The following is a 24,815-nucleotide window of genomic DNA, read 5'->3' on the forward strand; positions in this document are numbered from 1 at the left end:
TATTAGAATGACTTAAAGGCTCTGGTCCAGCTAGTCCAATAATGGCTGTCTACCAATGGAAGGTTCAATAATCCAGTAGTTACTCAGTCCAGGAAGCCGGATGTCTCAGTGGAATCTGGAAGAAGTGGGCTCTAATCCAGTGAAAGAATGGATGAATTACAGAGAGGGAAAGCAAACAGGCAAAGAGAGGTGCTTCCTTCTTCCATTTATATAGCTTCCAGCAGAAGGCATGGCCCAGATTAGAGGTGGGTCTCTGCTTCAAAAGATTAAAGGTGTGTCTTCCCACCTCAAAGATCCAGATTAGAAGTGGATCTTCCGCTTCAAAAGAGTTAATTAAGCAAATATCCTTCAGGTGTGCTCAGTCAGTTTTGATTTCAGTTGACTCCAGATGTATTCAAGTTGACAATGAAGAAAAAGTGGCATAGTATGTAATATGGAGCACTTAAAATTGTAAGTAATATGGCACTCAAATAAAGTTGCCATGTTGGCATATCAACTTCATATCTTCCTAGATTACTTACTCTTCATATTTGTTTTGTTTTAGATGCAGATCGAGTTCATAAATCAAGGAAGCATGAATTTTAGATTCATCCCTGTGCTCTTCCCAAATGCCAAGAAGGTAAACAAACAACAAGATCCTCAAATAATTCTACCTTTGTTTTCAAATCTGGGATTTTAAGTTCAAAATCTTGTCAACTCTTTGACAGCCCTCAGAGATAACAGTGTTCCCAGAAAGATGAACAAGTTGTACCCTGGGCCCACTGTAGGAACAGGAAAGGTCTACAAATGTTACCTGGTAGGATCATGGCTGTCCTAATTGTTTAGTCTGTGTACACAAAGGATAGTTATGCTTACTTACTCACTTTTCTATTGCTGTGATAAAACACCATGAGCAAGGCAACTTAGAGAAGGGTTGGTTTGGGGCTTGTGGTTCCATAGGGATGAGATCCATCACCATCATGGCAGGTTAGTGTGACAACAAGCAAACATGGCATCTAGAGTTGGAAGCTGAGCGCTGAAGGCTCACATCCCCAGTGACAAACAGGAAGCAGAAAGAGTGTGGCTTCTGAAACCTCAAAAGCCCAGCTTCAAGTGACACACTTCTAGTCAGGCCACACCTCCAAACTGCATCAGCAACTGGGGATCAAGTATGCAAACGACCAAGAATGAGAGGGCATGTATCACCGATGCTTCTTACCTCTCACATCTCAGAGCCAGCATGAGAAGACTTTGCTTTCTGCTCCACATAAACACTCTGTTGCACACAGTTGAGTTCTCATAATCCGTAGAGTACAGGCACTGAATCCACAGTTCTCTATGTGAACCTTACTAGGATTCACATGAAGGTTTTGATCATATTCCAAAGGGTACACTGACACCTTTAGAGAATGTCAGTCAAGTCACTAGAGAACATCTTCCAGTCCTGGCAAAGGGAAGACAGCAGCTAAGTAGTTCTAGACTCAAACTAGAGCACTCTCAGCTTAGATGCGGCCCCATTCTGGAGAATTCTTAGATGTCAGAACTGCATTGAAACCTCTGCCCCTCAGTAGGGAGAGCCCAATCTATGTGAATGCAAATGAAAGACCCTTCATCCTCCCTGGCCCTAACTTGTCCAGAGACTAAATGCAGTCATTGACTGGCAAATCTCTTTATGGGTCTCCCCATCTCCTCTGGGACCCTATATTAGCCACCTTCCACTTTGCCAGAGCTCCAGTCTATATCCCTCTAGTTTCAAAAGCCTGTGATGTTTCCCAATGACTTCAAGACATCAGCCATCTTCCTCAGCATGACCCATGAGGCTCTTTGGAATAGGACTGTGTCCACTTACTCATTTTCCTTTCTTCTCACCTGGTGCCTCTGCTTTGTTCAAAATGGGCCATGTCATCAAACCTCACTCATGTTCTTTCTATCTAGGTGTCTTTGACCTTCTGTTCCCTCTCCTTATAGTGCTCTTTCCCAACTTGTTGGCCTAGTGAACTCTTGCCTATCCTTGTATCCTTGCTAGCATGTGAGGTTCTGCTTCCCCTCATGCCTGTGTAATGCATTGTCCCTTTCCTGAGAGCACTTAATTATAGTACTTTGAATCAATGGTATATGTTGGGAGCACTGGTAGTAATTGCTTAGAATCACTGGCTCATACACACACACACACACACACACACTCCTAGTTGGGGTTACTATTGTTTATTGTTTTTAAATTCCACTTGACAGTCTCTTTATTGCCAGAGGTTGGAACATGGTAGCTACTTGGCATACTATCACCTAGAAAATAGTTTATGCTAATTTTTGCCTCCGTGTGGGATTTTCACTGAAGTCAGTTACTGTACCTTCTGCACTCAACATGTGTGCTGGTTCTGAACTTGTGCTATAATCCCCAAAGCAGCTTGTCTCAAAATGAAACCAAAGGCCTTACAGTAGTCTCCAGGCCTCCTCTGATACAGTCCCTTGAATTCTGACTCTCCTCACCTACTCACTGTCACTTGTTCTGTTCTAGCCACTGTGATCTTGTTGCTTTTGAACATGCTTAGCAATTTCCACCACTGTGTGACTTCTCCTAAGCACCCTCTTAAATGCTGCAAATTTTCACTTCTACTCCAGCATTCCCCATGTCCTTAACGTGTTGGTGCTGAGCTTCATTGCCTCTCCCCAGCAGGATATGTGTTCCACAAGAGCAGTCCTGAGGATGCTCCTAAGGGTGACCAACACTGGCCTGTGGAACCCCAGCCTCACAGTTCTGAGATCTGTTCTGCTCTTTCCACTTCAGACCAGACCTAGGGCTAGAGTGCTTGAACCATGAATTATATTAAGCCCACAACCTTGGCATCCTTCCCCCAAAGCCACAGGGGAATTCACATCATTCGGTATGACCTCTGTCCTACCCCTTTCATGTGAAGGTGGTGAAAAGCACGCTGACATGCAAAGGGCAGGTAGCCTGGGTGACTGACAGAAAAAACTGTGCACATGTGGTTTCCATAATGAGATACACAGCTTGCACCCAAAGCCAAAAGTGCTCCTCGTGTTAAACCCTCCAAAAGCAAAACAGCAGTTTCCAAGACAGCCCGGTGGGAATGCCTGTGAAGGGCAAGCCAGAACTGTTGGGAACTATGCCCTGGACCTGCAATCCAGGCTTCTCTCCTGTGACCTTTGCTCCTGTCCTTTCTCCCACAGGAGCATGTGCCCACCTGGCTTCAGAACACTCATGTTTACAGCTGGCCCAAGAATAAGAAAAACATCCTGCTGAGGCTGCTCCGAGAGGAGGAGTATGTGGCTCCTCCCCTCGGTCCTCTGCCTACCCTTCAGGTGGTACCCTTGTGACACCAACCATCTCCAGCTCAGTGCAGTCCTGTCACAGCATTTTTCCAGTTGAGGCTAGTTGGTGGCACTCAGGGCTGTCTCAGTGTCTTCAAGGGGGATCCGGGCCCCAGAACGCCTCTTCTGAAGAATTCTCTGCCTCCTAACACTTTGGCTGCTATTTCCTGCCTTTAAAAAACACACACAAGGTGCCCATGTCCTCCTGAGTCTGAGTTGTCCAACTTGGGCTTCCAGTACTTTTAGTGAGTGGATACTACAGGTGATGGCAGCAAACGCCTATGACCACAAAAACTCTCTTATGACTTCAGCTACTTTTATGAGTTGGCCAGATGCTGTGTCCTTAGACCAAACTGAGGAATGTCCAAATAATAAAATGATTACACTTCGTAAGAATGTGTTTCATTTATCTGAATGGAGACAGGCATATTAACTTATATTGAAATGGGCAGGTGTGGGACACCAACAAAGCTGCTTATAGTATTAGACAGATGTGACAGAGTTCTCTGTATTAAAGGATTAAAACCAGAAAGTTAACCACCATTTTTTTTATAACTATGAAAGGTTTACTCTTACAGTTGAGGTTTTTAACAGAAAAGTCCTGATTGTAAACAGTGTAATTGGGCAGAGTGTGTAGCTCAGTGGTAGAATACTTGCTTAACATGTAGGAAGTCCAGGATTCAACTCCTAGCACTGCAAGAAGAGAAAAAGGGCCAAGTGGTGGCAGCAAATGCCTTTAATCCCAGCACTTGGGAGGCAAAGGCAAGCAGATCTCTGTGAGTTCAAGGACAGCCAAGGCTACACAGAGAAACCCACTCTCTAAAAACCAAATGAGAGAAAGAGAGAGAGAGAAAGAGAGAGAGAGAGAGAGAGAGAGAGAGAGAGAGAGATTATTTACAATCACATCTCCCAGGGGATAATTTAATTCTACTTTTATTTATGTTTTGTCTTTTGGAGAAAGCGTCTTACTAGGTAGTTCTGGCTGTCTCAGAACAGTCTTGAACTTACATCCATCTTCCTGTCCTGGCTCTCTGAGTGCTAGGGTTACAGGTATGCACCAGCATGCTTGGTATCTTAGTTACTATTCTATTGCTGTGAGGAGATGTCATGACCAAGACTGTGTTTAACATTTAGTTGGGGGCTTGCTTACAGTTTCAGAGGGTGAGTCCATGATTATCATGACAGGGAGTATGGCAGCAGGCAGATAGGCCTGGTGCTGGTGCAGTAGCAAGGAGCTTACATCTTTCTTATCAGCAAGATGAAGGCCGAGATGGAGGGAGACTGGGTCTGGCATTGGCTTTTGAAACCTCAAAGCCCACAAGCCATGTCACACCTCCTCCAACAAGGCCACACCCACTAATTCTTCCTAAACAGTTCACTAACTGAGAACCAGACATTTGAATATATGAATTTGGAACAGTTTTCATTCAAACCACCATATCGGGCTAGATTTTCTTTTTAAATTAAAATGTAACCAGTTTTTAAAAAACAGAAAACAAATTGCTTCATAATAACTAAAAAAGACACCTTACTGTTTTTTTGCTGATTATTAGAGTCTTACTGTGTATTTCAGGCTGCCCTCTTAACTGGTTAGGCCAGATTAGCTTGTAACTTGTAATCTGTGTCTACTGTGTCTATTTCCTGAGTGTTGGGATTATAGGCATGCATCAGTGTATCTGACAAAACTTGCTCCTCCCAGACCCCAGTGCTGAAGACTGAATCTAGGGCCCTGGGGATGCCACATCCCTAGCTCTTGGGTACATTGTCTCAAGAGACATTTTCTTCTTCTTTTAAAAATGTCTTCAATAATACCCTCAAATCAATAATTTGGGCTTATTTGGTCTCCAAAGAAATGACACATAGCCATTTATAAAATGTGTGTGTATGATCTAAATAAACCGTTGCACAAGAAAAGAACAGGTCAATAAAAAGATGCTTGGGGGATGAGAGCTGTTGCTTCCTTTCTCTGCCTAACCTGGTAAACAAGTTTCAACTTTACTGTGAGATAGTTATACCTCAAATGTCACTATAGAGAAAGACAAATACTCTTTAACTACTAATGAATTATGAAGTCTTCAATTTGACTTACTTTATGTCCTACATGTGCACTGAGTAAAAGCTTTAAAAAATAAAAAAAGCATAATTTAGGTGCTCATTTGTATGACTTTATTGCAATATTAATTATTTCAATGGCATTTTAGATCTAGTAGAATTTTCTTGTTTGGCCAACTCTGAATTCCCAGAAAACATTCCAAACACCAACTTCAAGTCTTTTTTCTCTTTTCATTATTGTTTTGGTTTGAGGTGAGACCATTATTGAGGATTCAACATCTGCAGAAATAGCCCAGCAATTATTTCTTTGAAATGCTTCCAGCTTGCAAAGATTTAGTAATGTAATGTTATTAACTCTCCCCACCCCCTTCAGAGACTTCCAGATCATTCAGCTGCCAGTCCCTTCTATTCTTCCCATCCCAGGTGGTTAAAGGTCCCTTATGTGCCACAAACAGTCTTTAAAGTGTTACAATTGGTAGCAAAACAAGCAAAATGCAAGCTAGCCGAACAAGCAAACACCCAAAACTGTGTGTATACACATGCTGTATTCACCAAGAGATGACAACTTGGTTTTAAAGTGTCTTTGAAATATGATGACCACCACCAGCAAAAGAATTTTTTACAATTATTTTAGGACACTGATACTCAGATTAAAACTTGGTTTATTTAAACATTATCCTGGTCCTTGTGTAGATATTTTGAGGGTAGAAACAGGATAGGGCTGACTTGATAAAAATAACTTTGTAGCCTCATGACTTCAGTCATACATAAACTGATTCGGGCATGTACTGGGTATAGATTTAGATTATTTTCTGATATTTAGTGGCTAATTTTAATTTCAGTGACTGGCCTCAAAATACTTGCCTGCATATACTAAGTTCAGAGATGTCTCACCACAGAGTTACAGTCAAAATATCGGCCTGGCTGTTCCTCACTCAGCTCAATGCTGGCAAGAATCATTGCTGTAGACACTCCCTTCCTCTTTCGAATAACAAACCACTTCTGTAAAAATTTGAGTTTTTCTGAGTCATCTCAACAGGAGATGAAAGTGCTCCATTTTGAACTCTCCATCTTATTTTAGGATGTTTAGCCGACAGCATTTTTTCCTAACCCAGCCATTTCATCAACCATCATATCTACTTTGCCAAATTCATTTTGTCACCACCACCTTTGCCAAATGGATTGCAAAGTTCTACAATCATTGAAACTACCCAGAAACAGTCCTTCAAACCATAGGATCTTCCTATTTCTCTTTATTGTACTGAGAAGAATCTGTGAGACCCTCTCCTGGCAGCAGATGAAATGAGAAGGTAGATTACACTTCGGGAAAATACCACAAAGTAGCCACACCTCTCATCATAGCACAAATAGCTTGATATGAGAAAACCCAACAACAAACAAAAAGCAAGAAAGAATAAAGGCAGCAAAATAGTGACATTTTTAAGTCATTTATTTCTGTCATCAAATTTTCAGTCTGAAAGGGATCCTGTTGCTTTGCTTTATGTAGGAAGGAAACAGGACCCACAGAAACTGATTTGTTCAACTTCACTCCAGAGCTACAGCCCCAGTGATACAGCATCATGGCTGTGAGCCTAAGGAACTTTCTGGATTTTACTGGGAGACTTATGACCCCTTCCTCCCTGAAGTAAACACAGCCTCCTGAACACAACACAGGAGGCCTGAGGGAAGATTCCCTCCATCCTCTGGTGACTGGGAGAGTAAATGATCATGCCACAACTTGTGCTGGGAGAGTCTCTTCAGGGAATTAATTATTGCTGTGATGATATGGAATTAGCTCTTCTTGAAGTGCTTTGGCATATTTATTTTGTAGTAGTTTTATGTGAACCTTAGGCCAACTTAAAAATTCTCAATACCTTCCTAGAGCTTAAAGACAGACATCTAAGTGATCAATTTAAAAGGTGCATGAACCTATGTGTGTGCATGTATGTGTTTCAAACTCCAAAACACCAATGTTTTTTTTAAAAATGTTTTTATTTGCTGGGCGTTGTTGGCGCATGCCTTTAATCCCAGTACTCGGGAGGCAGAGGCAGGCGGATCTCTGTGAGTTCGAGGCCAGCCTGGTCTCCAGAGCGAGTGCCAGCATAGGCTCCAAAGCTACACAGAGAAACCCTGTCTCGAAAAACAAAAAAACAAACAAAAACAAAAAAACAAAAAAAATTATTCGGGAATCAGTCTACCACAAGATCCAGCAATGTACTCACTCATATATGGATTCTAGACATAGAGCAAAGGATTACCAGCCTACAACCCACACCGCCAGAGAAGCTAAGAAACAAGGAGGAGTCTGAGAGACATACATCATCCCCCGGAGAAGGGGAGAGGAACAAGATCTCCTGAGCAAATTGGGAGCATGGGGGCAGGGGAGAGAGAGCTAGAATGAGAAGGGGAGAAGAGGAGGGGAGAGGAGGACAGGAGGGAGCAGAAAGGTTGAGCTTGGGGAAGAATAAAAAAGAACAAGGTAAGAGATACCATAATAGAGGGTGACATTATAGGTTTAAAGAGAAATCAGGCACTAGGGAGATGTCTGGAGAGCTACAGAGATGACACCAACTAACGATCTAAGCAACAGAGGAAAGGCTACTTTTAAATGCCCTCCCCTGATAATGAGATTGATATTATATTATAACTTATATGCCATCCTAGAGCCTTCATGCAGCAGCTGGTGGAAGTAGAAGCAGACAGCCACAGCTAAACACTGAACTGATTTGTAATCCAGTTGCAGAGAAGGAGGAGTGATGAGCAAAGGGGTCTGGACCAGGCTGGTGAAACCCACAGAAACAGCTGACCTGAACAAGGGAGAGCTCTTGGTCCCCAGAATGATAGCTGGGAAACCAGCATGGGACTGATCTAGACCCCCTGAATGTGAGTGTCAGTGAGGAGACCTCAGAAATCTATGGGGCCCCTTGTAGTAGATCAGTACTTATCCCTAGCATAGGAATGGACTTTGGGAGCCCATTCCACATAGAGGGATACTCCCTGAGCCAAGAGACAATGGGGTGGGCCTAGGCCCTATCCCAAAGGATATTACAGACTCAAAAGACCCCCTATGGAAGGCCTCACCCTTCCTGGGGAGCAGAAAGGGTATGGAATAGGTAGGGTGTTAGTTGGGGGGGGGGGCAAGGAAGGAGAGGAGGGAGGTTCAGGGAATTGGAATTGATATGTAAAGCAATCTTGTTTCTAATACAAATAAAAAATAGAGGAAAACAACAACAAAAATGTTTTTATTCTTTAAATGCCGTGGAACTCCTCTTTCTCGAATCCTTTGGATGCTACAAAGGTGGAGCTTGGAAGACTGGCTGTTTAGGAGGTGGTCGGGCTGACAGCAGGAACAGTACAGTTCACCACGAGGCATAAAACAGCACAAGAGAATCCAATCAGTACAGTCTGCATTCTGGGAGACCTGTATCCAAGCAGGATAGTATGTTCCTAACTTAATACCAACTCTTACTTTTTTTTTTTTTTCTTGAAGAATGCTTTTGGACTCACAGAGCAAATGGTGAGAGGTGGATAACTTTCGTAGACCACCATGTGTGACTGGGTATCTGCTTCAAGTCAAGCAGGTGGGCCCAGCAAAAAGAACGGTTAACTTCTGGGTGTGGGCCTAGGTCCCATTTATCCAGATGGTTTAGGAAGGGGTGATACTGCTAAACAATGAGAAGCATGGCCCGGTGTAGCTGACCAAAAGTGACCAAGTTCTGGCTGCTCGCTTTTCTCCCCAGACTTCCTAGGGCACATCTTTCTTGTCCCATGCCTGACCTCCCTTTGCTCCCTTCACCAGGAAGGTGCTGATGGAAGAAGGCAGCTGGGGAGAGGGGGAGGGAGGGGGAAGGAGAAGGTAAATGTGAGAGGACTCCTGCCTGATGGATCCCATTAGGCTTAGTGTGCAAAGCGTGTGGAGATGAAGTAGCTGCTCTGGTATGCATCCAAGCTGCTGTTCTATTTTTACTCTCTCCTGCATGCTTCTTAGCCCAGAGTTGTTTGCCTGGGCACCTGGATCAGCAGCAAAACATGGAACTGAGCCACTCAGTAAAGCAGGGAGGAAGGAGGCCATTGATGCAGGCTTTGTTATTGCTGACAGTGAAGAGAGACCTGGAATGTTAATGAGGATAGCTTCCCGAAGCATGCCTTCATGGTTAGCAAGGAGTTCAAAGGAGAAGGCAGACTCAGGCCTGTGCCGAACAAATGTGAACTGCTGATAGAGAGAAGGAAAAATCAATTATGCTGTCGCAGGCTCCCATGCCATTGTGTTGGAGTTGTTCGAGAAGGTAGGACAAGGACCAGATTTCAAAAGGAAACAAAGCCACATGGCCCTGAAGTATAACGAGTTTGCCATGGCAACTGATGGAAATGAGCCTCCCGGGCCTGAGCAGGTGTGCTATCTTACAGAATAAACATACTTCTCTCACTCCCTGGATTTCATAATAAAACCTGTGTTTGGATTACTTTCCCCTCCTCTTTGTTACCCACAGAAGTTGGCCGTTGCTCAGTCAGCACCAGGCTCTAGTGAGGGAAATGTAATCAGGGTTATCAAAGGATCGCTTTGGAAAAGGCTGGCGTTAGGCTTGGCTGCCAGCCTCACCACGGAGCAGCAGCTGGGCCTCAGCTACCTGCCTGGCCTTTGCCCCCTCCCAGGCTATACCCTGGGCAGAAAACTGCTGGTTCTGAGCTCATCTGGGTACAATAGTATGATCTGGACCTCACATTGGCATTGGCCAAAGACTTCTCTGTGGCCAGAGAAGTGTATTTGGGTAAAGCCAGGACCTGACTGATGTAGCATCTTGCGTTTCGTCTGTCAAGGTTCCTTGAGTTCAAGGACTAACTGATTTTACTCTCCAATCTGTTATTATCCACAGTTTGTTCACTCTCCAGTAGGTTCCAGGGTGGTATATTCTTGAGGCAGAAATATACACAAATGTGAAGGTTTTATAAAATTCCCCCAAGCTAAAGACTAAGGATGCTTACATTTAATATTTATAAGGTCCAAGTCATAATAAAGTAGAATAAACAGCCACAGTATTCTCCTTCATAACTAGAAAGAAATTTCTTCCACTATAGTTAAAAAAAAAAAAAAAAAAAAAAACCTTTAAAACAAGGTGCCCGTTCTCAATGGCTCCTAGAACAGTTTATAAACATGGTTATGGCAAACAGTTGGTGTGAGAAGAGCTTGTCTGACCAGCCAGCTGGGCCTGAGAGGATGCTGTGGTGGCCTCTTACACATTACCTGACCCCAGTAAGAGAAGCATGGCTGACAACTAATTCAAGTTAAGGTGTCAGGCATTAAGCCTTACTGCTCTTATCCTAACACAAGCACAGACCCTGACCCCATCACATTTGTGCTCACTTTTGCTGCTTTTGTTCACAGTCCTGATAAGTACAGGAGCCTGTTTTTCTACCCTTAAGAGCTCAACAGATGCCACTTAGGAAGACACCAGGGGAGAAGGGCTAGAAACTGGCATCCAGATAGAAGTGGCGGTTGTCGTTCTGACAAAAACAAAGATTTTTTTTTATGAAAATATTTTGAACTGATACCTTGATCACTGTTCTATTGCTGTGAAGAGACATCATGACCATGGCAACTCATATAAGAAAGCATTTAATTGGGACTTGCTTACAATTTCAGAGGTTTAGTCCTTTATCATCATGGCAGGAAGCATGGTGGCATGCAGACAGACATGGTATGGGTGAAGTAGATGAGAGTTCTACATTGAGTTTTGAAAACTCAAAGGCCACTTCCAGTGACACACTTCCTCAAACAAGGCCACACCTCCTAATCCTTTTAAATAATGCCACTCCCTGAGCATTTGAATACTCCTTGGAGTCCATTCTTATTCAAACCATCAAAATAGACAAAAAAAAATTGAACTATTAAATATGCAAAAGGGAGTTCAGCCCCTACCACAGCAACTAACAAACCAATACCAACCTCCAACTTTGTCTTCATTGCCTACTATGTGCAAGGCAGTATACACATAAAGAGACATGTATACACACTCTCGTTTTTTCGGTTACTTAAAAACGCAGCTGGGGAGATAGAATGTCAGGGTGGGAAGGCTCATTAGGCTAAGCAGTGAGACATTTGGTCTCTTGCCTCTGACCTTCATGTGACCTTTTACTGATGATCAGTTTCTGGGTCAAATCTTCAAAGAAACAGGTGAATGTATATTTTTTCCCTAATAAAAGAAGATCCATTCATCCCTGCCCCCACTTTTTAGATTATTGTATTCAAGGCTGCTTATAAATCACCATGGAAATGAGATAAGAGACTGAAAGACAGAATGTAAGAAATGGGGAGAGCATGTAACACTTTAGAATTTACTTTGTAATTCTGTAGCACTACAGAATTTATATATTCAACCAATAAATGACAACACCAACCACTGGCCATTCATCACACCTCTCTAAAGAGCAGCCCAGCTCTGTGACTGGAAAAGGGCAAGACAACTGCCTGCTGTAGGTGGGAAGGTGAGGAGGCAGGCTTCACCAGAGGCTTAGCTGAACCCTGCCTACGGTGGCATCGCTGGGACAAAACAAGTGAATTTCTGTACTCTGCTTATTAGGGTCTGGGAAATATTTCAGTTGAGCCTCTCAGCTAAACATACAAATAAGCAAAAAGCAGAGAATGGTGACTTGCCAGAATGGGTGCAAAATTCTGCGTGGATACTGGTATTATCCAAGTTCCCTAGACTCAGTATGGGGCCTCCAACACTGCCAAGCCAAACCTCTGGCATGCTTTCCCATGCTTCTCATGTGTGGCACAGCATTCATCAGGCACACCTACATGTCAATCTCAATTTTCTTACATGTAATGTGACCTTAAACATGTTACTTCACTCTGTTGCAGCTACCACATGAAGAAACAGAATCATTCCCAGGGAGGTTGGTCAGAATAAGACAAGATGAAGAAAAGAGAGCGTCCATAGCTGTGCCTACATATAGTAAATACTCAAAAAAAGCCTTCCTTTCTTTCTCTTTCATCTAGCTTTGTATCCCAGGGTTAAGGAATATCTATGGGGACTTTGGATTTCTCTCAATTTTAGTGTGTGTGTGTGTGTGTGTGTGTGTGTGTGTGTGTGTGTGTGTGTGTGAGAGAGAGAGAGAGAGAGAGAGAGAGAGAGAGAGAGAGAGAGAGCACATGCGCTAACTCCTGTGGCCTAGGCATGCACATGTGGAGATCTGTGGAATTAGTTGTCCCCTTCCACCATGGGTTCTGGGATCACACTCAGGTCATGAGGCTTTTCAGCAACTGCTGTCATCTGCTGAGCCACTTCAACAAGCCAACTTTGAATCCCCCCCAAAAAAAATCTAACAGCAAATTCTAACAAATATCTTACAGTTTGAAAACAAACCCTTATGAAGTGTCAGTAATGCTAGTTTTTAAGCCTAAAACTTCCAAGGGGTCTTCCTGGGGGTGCTGCTCAACCTAGTTTGTTTTCTTAACCAGGTCAGGGAGAAGCCGGACAGGATTCAGAGAACAGCCACAGCACCTGGAGACAGCCTTCTTTCCCAGAGCTAAATCTTGCTACGAAGCAAGGCCCTGGGCAGCACTAGCTAGAATGATTAAAGGGATAACACCAACACTTGGTAATGATGCTTGACTTGAAAGGAGAATCTGACTGTGGGGTCTCAAAGATAGGATAATAGATGTGTAAGCACGCTAGAAATCATTTCAAAAACTGTATTGTGTTCACAATATACCTATTATTAAAAAATGAAAAACCTGGATTCAGGTTGGGAACCCTGCTATGAGCTCAAACTCTGCTTCCTAAGAAATGAAGTCTCATTGTCATCTCCAACCCAGTCTATGGGGTAGGCCAAACACAGGGGAAAGCCTGGAGGGCTAGCAGAGTACTCATTAAATTGAAAGAAAGCTATCACACTAGTTAGTGTATTTCAAACCTCTCATATTCTTAAGAAAAAAGTTGTCCTGGAAACCCAACCCCCCTAGTGACTTAAACAGCTTTCATCTAAATATTTCTTAAATATACACAAATACATAGTTAAATATAAATGCCCTCTAGTTATAGTTGATTAAAAATTGAACAAAAAGGGAAAAAAATCTTGGCTATCTATTACTTAATATTGCAGATATTCTTAATAATACTGAATTGGTCAAGATGGTATGTTTTATAGTGTGTGTGTGTGTGTGTGTGTGTGCCCATGCACGGGTGCGCGTGCCTATGGAAGCCAGTGGTGGATGTGTCATATCTTTGTAGGTCACTCTCCACCACTTTATTTACTAAAGCAGGGTCTCTTTGCTGAACCTGATGTTCATCCATTTGTCCTGGGCCTTTCTTGTCCTACTTCTTGAGCTCTGGAGTTAGGCTGTCATGCCTTCTGGCTTTTGTATGAGTGCTGAGATTCAAATTTGTGTCCTCATAGTTGTGTGGCAAGTGTTTTACCTGCTGAGCCATCTCCCAAGCCCAATTATTTTATGTGCATGGTTGTTTTGCTTGCATGTATGTTTGTGTACAATGTGCATGCCTGGTACCAGGAAAGACAAAAAAGGCATCAGATTCCTTGAAACTGGAGTTACAGACAGTTGTGAGCTACCAGGTCAGTGATGGGAATTGAACCTAGGTCTTCTGGAAGAGCAGCCAGTGATCTTAATTGTTGTGAAATATTACTTTACCTATGTAAAGATGTGTTACATTTGTTTATGCTGCAGATTATTAACTATGTAAAGGTGTATTACGTTTGTTTATGCTACATTTGTCTAAATATGTAAAGTGTGTTGCTTTGCCTGCCTAAGGCACCTGATTGGTCTAGTAAAAAGTTGGTCAGCCAATAGCTAGGCAGAGGAAGGATAGGCCGGGCTGGCAGGCAGAGAGAATAGTGGAAGGAGAAGAGAGATCAAAGAAGAAAGAGAGAGAGATGTCCAGGGCTGGCCAGCCAGGCAGACACTGAGTAAGTAGGATGCACAGAATGAAAGGTAAACAGCCCTGAGGTAAAAACATAGATGAAAAGGAACTGGATAAGTTAAGAGCCAGTGGGACAAGCATAGATAAGGCCGAGCATTCATAACTAATAAGAATTCTCCATGTCATGATTTGGGAGTTGGTAGTCCAAGAAAGCCTGCTACACTTAACAGCTGAACCATTTCTCCAGCTCCCCCAATTTTATCACTTTCTTTTAAAACCACAACTTAAAAAGCTGGAAGAAAAACAATCGTATTTATAGGTTTAGTAAAAGCAAAATTACCAGGTAAATTCTTATAAGGAAACATCAGTTCTAGATGAAAGTCACTGCTGAAACTAAATGTCTAATGTTGGCTTAGTTGTAACTTATACATGTAATTATAAAAGCATAATAGGATGGTGTTATGCATTTTATGTTTTAGTGTTCAATTTGAGTAAGTATGTGACTCAATCATTATTGTTTTTTGTCTTTTTGAGACAGAATTTCTGTGTAGGCCTGGCTGTCCTGGAACTCACTCTGTAGACCAGGCTGGCCTCAAACTCAGAGATCTCCCTTAATTCTGCTGGGATTAAAGGCATGTACCACTACTGCCTGGCTCCATAAACATGATTTTTAACAGTTTTCCCTCCTATTAGCTTGCTCAGTTGAAGTCACCAGTTAATTGTTTTTGTTTGCTTGTTTTTTTTTAATTTTTAACTTTTATTTTATGTTTAATTATGTGTATGTGTGTAATGGTATGTGCACATAATTATAGGTGCCCATGGAGGCCAGAAACATTGGATCTCCTCTGGGGACTGGAGCTATAAATGGTTGTGAACCACCTAATATGGATGCTAGGATCCAAATTTGTGCCTTCTGAAAGAACTATATGCACTTTTAAGAACTGAACCACCTATCCAACCCCCAGTTCCTTGTTGTGATTGGCCCAGCTGATGTTATATTTTTGGTTGTGAGCCTAGCCTTAAAAGCTGAGCCATCTCTCCAGCCCTAGTGATTTAAGAAGGGTACAAAACTGATAATTTAAGAAAAACCCTTTAATAAAAAAAGTTAATAGGGCTGGTGAGATGGCCCATCAGTTAAGAGCAGCTATTGCTCTTGTTGAGGACCTAGATTTGGCTTTTAGCACCTACATCTTGGTTCACAGCCATCTATAACTCTAGTTTCAGGAAATCCAATGCCTTCTTTTGACCTCTGAAGGCACCAGGAATGTATGTGGTGCACAGACACACAAAGGTAAAACACTTGTAAATATAAATAAAATAAATCTAAAAGAAAATTCATTGTGGAGAATATTTGCAGGTTTCAATGTCACATCAGACTAACGCATATGCTCACACCCTCAATAAAGTGACAGCTTTGCTTGGCTTCTTCTGAGTTTAGCCTAAGCTGCTATGAGCCAGTAATGGCTTTATTTCCTCGGCATGTTTTTCTACTTGAACTACTGTGAAATTTCATTTGTGCTGGGAGCCATGATTCATATGGCCTTCCCTCTGCATGAATGCATTGTTTGTGTATTAAATTGGCCTTGTTCTTCTCTCACTAGTCTGTGACAATTAAAGTAGGAGCATTTTTATGTTGGAATATCAAAATCAATTTATGAAATAAATTAAGATAATAAACCCACACACAAAGAAATTAAAGAGGATGGGGGGCTGGTGTGATTATTTATGCTGGTAATCCCAGCACCCAGAGTTGAATTAAGAGGATATTACAAATTGGAGGATGTCCTGGGTTATGTAGTGAGTCTCAGGCCAGCAAGACACTGTCTCAACAAAACAATTTAAAAAGATTAAACTCAACTGTATCTCATCACTGAAAAGTTTTAACTTTAAAACTAGTAAGATAATTCAATATGATTCTCGCTAATCAATACATAAGGTAGTTTTGGATATTGTATGCTAAAATATGCCAACAAAGTGGCTTCTAACACATTAAAAGTTAAATATTGTCACATAAGTGATCCTACAGTGTCAATTCAATTTTAACACAGAGTGATGACTCTAAAGTAGGTGGTAATACAATGATTCATGAGAATCATATGTGTATATTTTATTACCCAAGTTATTTTTTAATTGTTGAATTGAAAGCAAACCATTATTACCAAAAAACCTTCAGCAATATATCCAATGAAACTTTTTTATTGGAGGGAAACTAGTAGGACTTATATAAATGTTGTGAATCTTAAAGAAGCATAGTACCAGAAGAATGGGAAGGAAGGGGCTGACATGGGAGGGCTTCTGTAGGGTTTTGGACCAAACAAGGATTCAAAAGGCATCCCTGCAAGGGTCAGTCTGGCACAAAATGTCAAACCCAAAGATGACTGAGAGGAGGGTGTAGTACAGGGGATTGGAACTCCAGGTGGGCTGAGGATATAGATGCAGTCTGGAGCATAGTTTTAAATCCCATATAAATTATGGGAAAGTTTTTGCAAAAAAGTAACCCAGTGTGTGTTGGAGCCCAGACAAGCTGAAGAGGGCATCCCCAAAGAAAGGTGACTTGGTGTAAGATACCAGAGCCTAGGTGGGGCAAGGGAAGTGTCTGTTCAGAAAAATTCTCCATCACAGGTTGTTAAAGTCAAAGTAGACATGCTTATATAGCATAGCACACAGTAAGAACAAGTACCACTTCCACAACACTCCTCATAACTCTAATATACCAAACAGAGTGAAGGACATTCCAATACACATGCTGGTTCACCTTCTAAAATGCTTGGGATTTGAAAGTCAAGTGAAGACTCAGGAACTATTCCAGAGTAAAAGGGAGATTAAGAAAATAGGACACAATTTAAATATGTAGTTTTGGGCTAGAACCCTTTTCTGTAAATTAGAATCTGTTGTTAAGAAATGGAGACAGCTTAAGAAGTATCCCAGTGACTACGAATATTTTATGCTCTTCCAGAGGACCTGTGTTTGGTTCTCAGCACTTTGCACCCATACCCAGTTTCTTGTACCTCTGGTTTGAGGGCATCTGACATCCCCTTCTCAACTCCACAGACACCTGCACACACACAAACAAAAATTTTAAAAAATGTTTAAAAGATACAGAGAGAGAGAGAGGGAGGACAGGGAGAGAGTGCGACATCGAGCATTGGTGCACACTGTTAATCCCAGCACTCAGGAGGCAGAGGCTGGTGGATCTCTGTGAGTTCAAGACCATCCTGGTCTACAAAGTGAGTTCCAGGACAGCCAAGGCTGTTACACAGAGAAACTGTATATATTAAAAACAAACAAACAAACAAACAAAAACACCAAAAACAAACAACAAAACAAAACAGAGAGAGAAAGAGTGGTGGAGAAATCTGACTGGTGTCTGGGGATTAGACCCCAATGTATCCAAGTTAATTTCCTATTTTCCTGTTTGAACTTGAGTTATGTAGGGGAAATAACTTGTCTTGTTGGAAATCTTTCACAAAGACATTTGTAAATGATGGGGAAATCTAGTTGGCAGCTTCTTTCAAGTTGTTCAGAAGCAAAGAAGGGTTTTGTATTTTTCTGAGAAATTGAAACTGTCTGAAAATTTACATATTAAAAAGGTCCAACAAAGGGAATAATGAAGAGAGGTTAGTTATTTGTTCATGTTATGCAGTCATTAAAAAACGTGTAGGAAAGGCAGGAGGATAGCAGTGAGTTTGAGGCCAACCTGGATATAAAATAAAGATTTGGGGACATACTGGTGACACACTGTTTAAAAAGGGGATAAAATCATGTATAAAGTATGGTAACTAATTAGAAATATGCAAAACAGTATGCAATTCCACACACCTATTTTGTTTCAGGTATTAACTGTATAAGATATTTGTGTTACTTAGCTCGCCTACACTTCACGTTACCCTTACAAAGCAGGCATTCCTATTTCACTGTACTGGTGAGGAGCCTGAAGCACAGGGAGGCTGATGACTGACCTTACACAACCCATCTGTGCTCAGAGAAAAGACTGGGGACATGCCCAAACACTAACACAGCCTCACATGATGGCCTATGAAGGGCTCTTGGATTCTCTTTGTGAGTCTTCAGGGTTTGCCCAAACGTTCACAATAGGATATTGGTTTATAATTAGGGAGAAAACTATTGTATTAAAATAAGTAACTTCTTATAAAAGAATATGTGAAATATGCCCATTGTTCAAAGCCATACTAAATTACAAACTACTAGTATCGCTATTGTCTCTTAGCGGTGATATTGTTGATTTTCATTTACACATTCTTGCTTCTTTGTAAACTGCTAAATCTGTATGATTCTTTCATTCAGGCAACAGTGAGCATCTGCTATGATGCACTTTTATAAGGAAAATATTTAAAAGACTTGGACCTTGTCTTCATACAAAAATATACTCGGGCCAGACCCTTTACGAGGTCATGTCTTGTGACCTGTAACCCTTTGACCTAATTTTGGACAGCTGCCTCCTTGTTCATTCACTCCAGCCACTCCGACTTCCTTGCCTTTCCTCAAATATGCTGGGCTGACTTTGCTCTTACAGTTTCCTTTGCAGGAAGTTGTCCTCTGCCCACAACCTGAGGAGGCTCCTCAGGTGTCACATTAGGTAGACTCTTTTGGAATTTCTATGGCAAATAGAAACAGTGTCTTCAGATACCATCTCCCGTACCTTGTTTGTCTTCACTGCACTCATCAATATCTGGGCAGTTCTGCTGCCAAGAGTGTCTCACTATGCTGAGCATGTGGTATGACTGTATTGGCCAGAAAATAAGAGAAGCCAGAATCAGTGTGCAACTCACTGTTTGATCTTCTACCTAGCCTTTCTCCATGGTGGTTCTCTGGGTGGCCTGGGTGCTGGATAGAAGTGACCCAGAGGAGAGCCCCTCCTTCTGACCTTCAGTGAATAGTTGGTGATGAGGAATAAACGTTGCTGTTTCAAGCCTCTGAGATACAAGGATGTTTATTGCCACAAAACAATGTACTCTATCCTGACTGACAGACTGCCTGACATATTTATCTGTTTCCTGTCTCCCCTCTCTGAATTATTATCTGTATAAATATGGGACTCTATTCCCTACTACATTGCCAGTGCCTGGACTAGTGGGATACAGGTTCCATTTTAGTATTTGTTCGTTGACTACATGAGTCATGAACCTATCATGCCATGTGAAGCAGGAGATTTAACAATGGCAGGCAAATCTAACTTTGGACAGTGATTCCACAGGAATAACCCAATTCAAGCTGATCTGAATGTGGGCAAACTGGTTCCTGACTCAAGATCCAAACATGCTGAAAAGCACAACTCACCTACGAGTGAAGCACATAAAGTAGCCAAAGCTCTAAGACAAATGGAGACCTGGCATGTGGCGGGGGCTCAGTGACAATCATAAATAAAAAGGATTAGCAGTGCTTGTGTCAAAGCTGAATGCTGATGTGGCTTCCTTTCCCTGTGTGGACATTAGCATTTGAAATGAACTAAGCTTCAGAGACCAAGGATTTCACCGCTGTTATCATAAACTGGCGTGGGAGCCCCTCTCAGGACTTTTGCAAAAGCTGTGTGAGCTTTTGTGAGCTGCTTCCTTTTCACATGCTTCCTCCTCATATGCCTGAATTTGGATGGGGATAATGCATTTCCTGTATCATGTGGCACAGCACAAGGAAACTCCTTGTGTCCCCACAGAGGAAGAGTACATCTGTAAGTAGTTTTTAAGACTGTACTGAAGGGGCTTGTTAGGGTGACGTACTCTCCCAGTTCCATTTGGGTGATGAAGTGGACCACGTGACAGGTGTGCATAATAAACTGTTTCAGCTGCTGTCAGTGGGAAGCACGGTCTGCTATACAGTGAGCAATCTCCTGGAATCACTGAGAGCGTGACCAATAAGTGAGAAGCTAGCCTCGTTTTGAGCTGCCATTTCTCACTGCCACAATGTACCAGTGTTACTAGGCTTCTGCGTTTACTGATCTCCCCCAAAGCTACTGCCTTTCCAGTTTGCTCCTAATTCAAACTGGGGCAGTTATTTCTGCACACAGTAGTAGGATGGGCCTTGCAAGTCCATTAAATGCTCTTGCAAGGAGCCTTTCTATGTTTTGTCATGAAAAAAGGAAGCATTACATCCAAGAATGGCAATGCTGGGATTTGGATTTTGTTTCCTCCTTCCTGTGTTTCTTTTCTTTGTTCCATAACTTCCTCCTTTTTATATCATTAGTAATTCCCTAATGCATATGACAAGGCATATAATTTGCTTCACATTTTCCTGTGGGTGGCAGACAACAGTGATTTCAAATCCCAGGCCACCAGCTGACAAACCTATTCCTGGAGTGGCCCATCTTGGAGTTAACTCTGGATGCTTCTGATGAAGTGACTTCAGGGTGATTAATTATGTTCATTTCTACCTGTGCTCAGCACTGCTCTGGGCACTGTGGTAGAGGCTGAAGAAGCAATGCATATAACCTTTGATATGCCAAGTCAGTAAGTAAATGCAGCATCTGAGGACATTACAGCTACATAGGCAACAGGCCCTAAGGTGAGTCTCAGAGAGGACTGTCAGGAAAGGATCAGGTAGCAGGCAGGGACTTCTTTGGACCAGAAGGCTCAGACATGCTTTAGGTGTCAAAAGAGCAAAATACCCTATCAGAGATCAGGAGAGCATGACATTTTGACTGAATTCTGCTTTCTGTGGCAACAAACTTCATAGGCTCAGTCTTTTCAACTAACCAACCATACATGTCAGCTAAATAAGTCATCCGAGGAAGGTTTTAAAATATTCATCAGATATTTGTAACTGGCAATTAATCACAGCATAAAGTATCAAGACACCACAGCTGTGAGCTCTATGCTGCTATGAAGACAGAAGAGCTATTTGTCTAGTATACCAACAAGTATAAGTGCTGAAGAACTGAAGGAAAATGGAAAATAGAATCTGAGCAATGAGAGCACAATCTTCCAACAGTAGCAAACCAGCTTCGGGGCCTCCTTAGGACATGTTAAGATATGCCAATTTCGCATCGATGAGGTTAGAGAGTTCTTTATGGACAGAAAGCTGGCACTCTACAGAAAGCCCCTGGTTCCTCAGCTGCCTCCTGACAGACTGACAACTCTGGCTCTCTTCTGTGGAATGGCAAGACCTGACAGCAACTGTTCACAAAGAGGGTCAATGGGGGGAGAGGGGAGGGAGCTTAAGGCCAAGTGTTGGCTTCTGATCCTTTCAGAATTTACGCCTAATTGGAATAAGACACACCATAATAACCACTTCCTCTCAAAAGACCATTTTAGATTGGATGCCATTTCAATACCTAAACAATTCTCACCTATAGACTATTACCAACAACAAACATTTCCCAATTTTATTTCACATATCTCAATAATACAGTATTTCTGGGGATTTGAGTCTGATCTTATTAATCCCTTTGGTTGTGAGTTGTTGGAAGGAACAATATTGCACAGTGTTTATGAAAAAAAACAAAAAAAAACAAAACCACACAACCTTTTTGACCACTTTCGCTATTGCAAGTTCTATAAATACTTGAATGTGGGAACACAGACACATGGTTTGCACGTGTGTATAAATACGAATTCCTGTACTTCTCTTATTTACTGCAAAGTGTTGTGCCAGAACACTTATGATTTTTGTTGAAGTCCTGGTTGTGATCCTTCAGGATAAGGACCTAACAGGCATGTTTATTGGCAGCCAGAAACCTAAAATGAGACTAAGTTTCTGATTCCTCTAGGAGAGACTGTTCCATCAATGTTTTCATTTTCTTTGCTACCCCACTCACTAAAGGGCTGAAGTCCATAGACTTTGCTTCAAAGGAGGAACTCTTGAGGCACTTTCTCAGGAAAATCAGCATGCAGAAGACAACTGGCCCCAGAAGCCAAGGACTCTGGCTGGCTACCATGGTGAAATGTTAAAGCCAGAGTAGAATGAAAGGAATCTGTGTTTCCTGTCTTAAAATGTCTATTGTTTCCATCTTAGCACTAATGAAATAAAAAAAGTGAATTAGTGATTTTACTTTTAGAGCCTTTAATAAAGGAGATCCTTTTGTTGTAATTCCCTAAAAGATAGCTTGAAAAAATAGATGCTGAAGTTTAGGTGCCTCTAAAAATGACTTGAAATAATTGTAAACTGGGCAGCCCTGATACTATATGGATCAACTTTCATTATTCTTTAATGAATCTTTGCAATTATTTATCCTAAAATTTTTCAAGCCTGACTTTTGCTCACCTTGCTGTGGAATGCTCTAAAGGATGTTTCATCCAACAACAGAGAATGATAAATTATAAATAGCAAATCACACAGTGGTAATTTAGATGGCACTAAGGTAAGAATATAAACAATAAAATTTCCCAACCAACCACTACATTAATAGCAAACAACAAATAGCTGTCTATATAACTAAAGAGAGATCCACTGACATGCTTTTGTTTGTTTGTTTCTTCTTTCTGTTTTTTTTGAGACAAGGTTTCTCTGGGTAGCTGTCCTGGAACTCACTCTGTAGACCAGGCTGGCCTCAAATTCATAGAGATCCACCAGCCTCTGTCTCCCCAGTGTTGGGATTAAAGACATGCTACCATGGAATACAGGTGACAGTGGTGTGGCTTGGACTCACAGCTCTCCTCCTACCTGATTTTGCCCACAGTGTCATAGGCCCTGCATCTAACCACTACATAGTGTTTTGTTGTGGAACATTAGTTACATTTGTGTATGCTGTGGAATATTTGTTTAATGATGCAAAGATGTGTTGTATTCTTTTATGTTGCATTTGTTTAACTCTGTAAAGCTGTGTTACTTTCCCTGTCTAAAACACCTGATTGGTTTAGTAAAATGCTAAACAGCCAATAGCTAGGCAGAAGAGATGGGTGGCTGCTGAGCAGAGAGAATAAATAAAAGAAAGAGTGAGGAGAAGAAGAGAGGATGCTAGGGGCCAGACACCCAGCCATACAACCAGCCATGGAGTAACAAGGAAAGAAAGGAAAATAGAATAGAGAAAGTTAAAAGCCTAGACGCAAAAGGTAGGGTAAATGGGATAATTTAAGTTAAGAAAAGCTAAGGCCAGGCATTCATAAGTAAGAATAAGTCTCTGTGTATTTATTTGGGAGCTGGGAGGTGGGCCCCCAAAGAGCAAAAAGTATAAACAAAACAAATAAACCAACTGCAGTGTTTGAGTAGAAAGAAATAATCCTTTCCAACTTCTAAGGTTATAGCTGGGAAGACTGAACCAGAGAGGACACGACTTATCTACAGGACTCTGATTTTCATTTCCTTGTTATTCTTATTCCACATTATCTCCCTGCCTCGGAACAGAGATATATGCATCGAATTTCCTTTAGGGAGGAAAAGAGAGGCATTCAGTAAAAGTTGTGTAGACAACATAAGGAAAAGATAGAAATATTTCAATAAACAATAGCAATCTATTTACTGAGATTTAATAGCAGAAATGGGGAGTGGGGAAGTTGACACAAAACAATGATAATGGACTTATATGGCTCATAATTGATGTGAAAGATGAGTTTGATTCAGGTAGTGACTAAGGAAGAGTGGCTAAAAATAAGAGGCAAATATGGACTAGTGGGTAAGGCACAATTGCTTTCAAATCCTGGATCCCTCTTGCTTATGACCTTCCATTCATTCAGTAAACATTTGTGGAACACTAGCATGGTGGGGCACTGTTTGAGACATGTTGGCTATATCAGAGAATAAAACAAAGATACCCCATTTCTCTGGTAGATACTTTCTAGCTATATTTTAACCTTCTGTTTCCTCATACATAAAATGGATAACAGTATCCATTCAAACAGTTGTGGTAAAGACTAGGTAGTCAACAAATCCCAGAGTCATTACACCCACATTTTGAGTCTGGGTCAGCAGGATGTAAGTGATGCTAGTGGGAACACAAAGTCAGCACTATATGCAGGGCTGGGATAAGATCCAATGTGAGTGTATCGAATTATCAGCCTGTTATCACCCCAAGTTTCTAACAGTTGTGATCCAACCTTCTTATCAGCCTGTTATCACCCCAAGTTTTTAACAGTTGTGATCCAATCTTCAAGTGACTACAGAAAGTGCAGCTCAATATGAAGGTTTCCTGGAAGGTATTATTGAACAGACCAGAACTCTGGCAATACAGAGGTCATCTGGATGGAGAAAGAGAAGAACAGATGGGAAGTGACTCAAACAGGTACAGGAGAAACCATGTTGTCCAAAGTGTACATATCTATTGAGGTCTCAATCAAAGTGTGGTTCCTGTACCAGCACCATGAAGATATCAAAGAACATGAGGAAGGACAGAGGGAGGGAGAGAAGGAGATGAATGAATTCTTAGACTCCAAGCAAAGCCTACTCACAGAATCTCCAAGGGTAGGAACAATCTTTATACAGGTGCTTGTGTGTGTGTGTGTGTGTGTGTGTGTGTGTGTGTGTGTGTGTGTGTGTGTATACGTGCAAGTTCCTGAGACAGACTATTGAATTAAGAAATATTGTCCTGCTAAAAGCCTCCAGCCTTTGTTGACTTCCTCCCAGTATCTCCCATGAGGGAGGCAGGAACACTTCATATACATTTTTTACCTTGTTCTGTTATTGGTTCTC

General features: G+C 41.7%; 1 protein-coding gene and 1 long non-coding RNA gene across 4 annotated transcripts in view; one reads left to right on the forward strand and one right to left on the reverse strand.

The window, feature by feature from the left end:
- Positions 1-5,460, forward strand: part of Traf3ip2 (TRAF3 interacting protein 2) — a 44,756-nt gene extending 39,296 nt beyond the window's left edge. For 2 of the 3 annotated variants that reach the window (XM_027402159.2, XM_027402158.2), the window contains 2 exons: positions 545-619; positions 3,169-3,315. In XM_027402159.2, coding sequence (XP_027257960.1) covers positions 545-619; positions 3,169-3,315 — 222 coding nt within the window. Of the gene's footprint in view, positions 1-544; positions 620-3,168 lie in introns of all 3 variants that reach the window. The other variant, XM_035440359.1, reaches the window with a different exon arrangement.
- Positions 1-24,815, reverse strand: part of LOC118238357 — a 68,779-nt gene that overhangs the window by 29,892 nt on the left and 14,072 nt on the right. The gene's annotated exons all lie outside the window — the stretch shown is intronic.

Source organism: Cricetulus griseus, chromosome 2 (genome assembly GCF_003668045.3).
Source record: "Cricetulus griseus strain 17A/GY chromosome 2, alternate assembly CriGri-PICRH-1.0, whole genome shotgun sequence".
Lineage (NCBI taxonomy): Eukaryota > Metazoa > Chordata > Mammalia > Rodentia > Cricetidae > Cricetulus > Cricetulus griseus.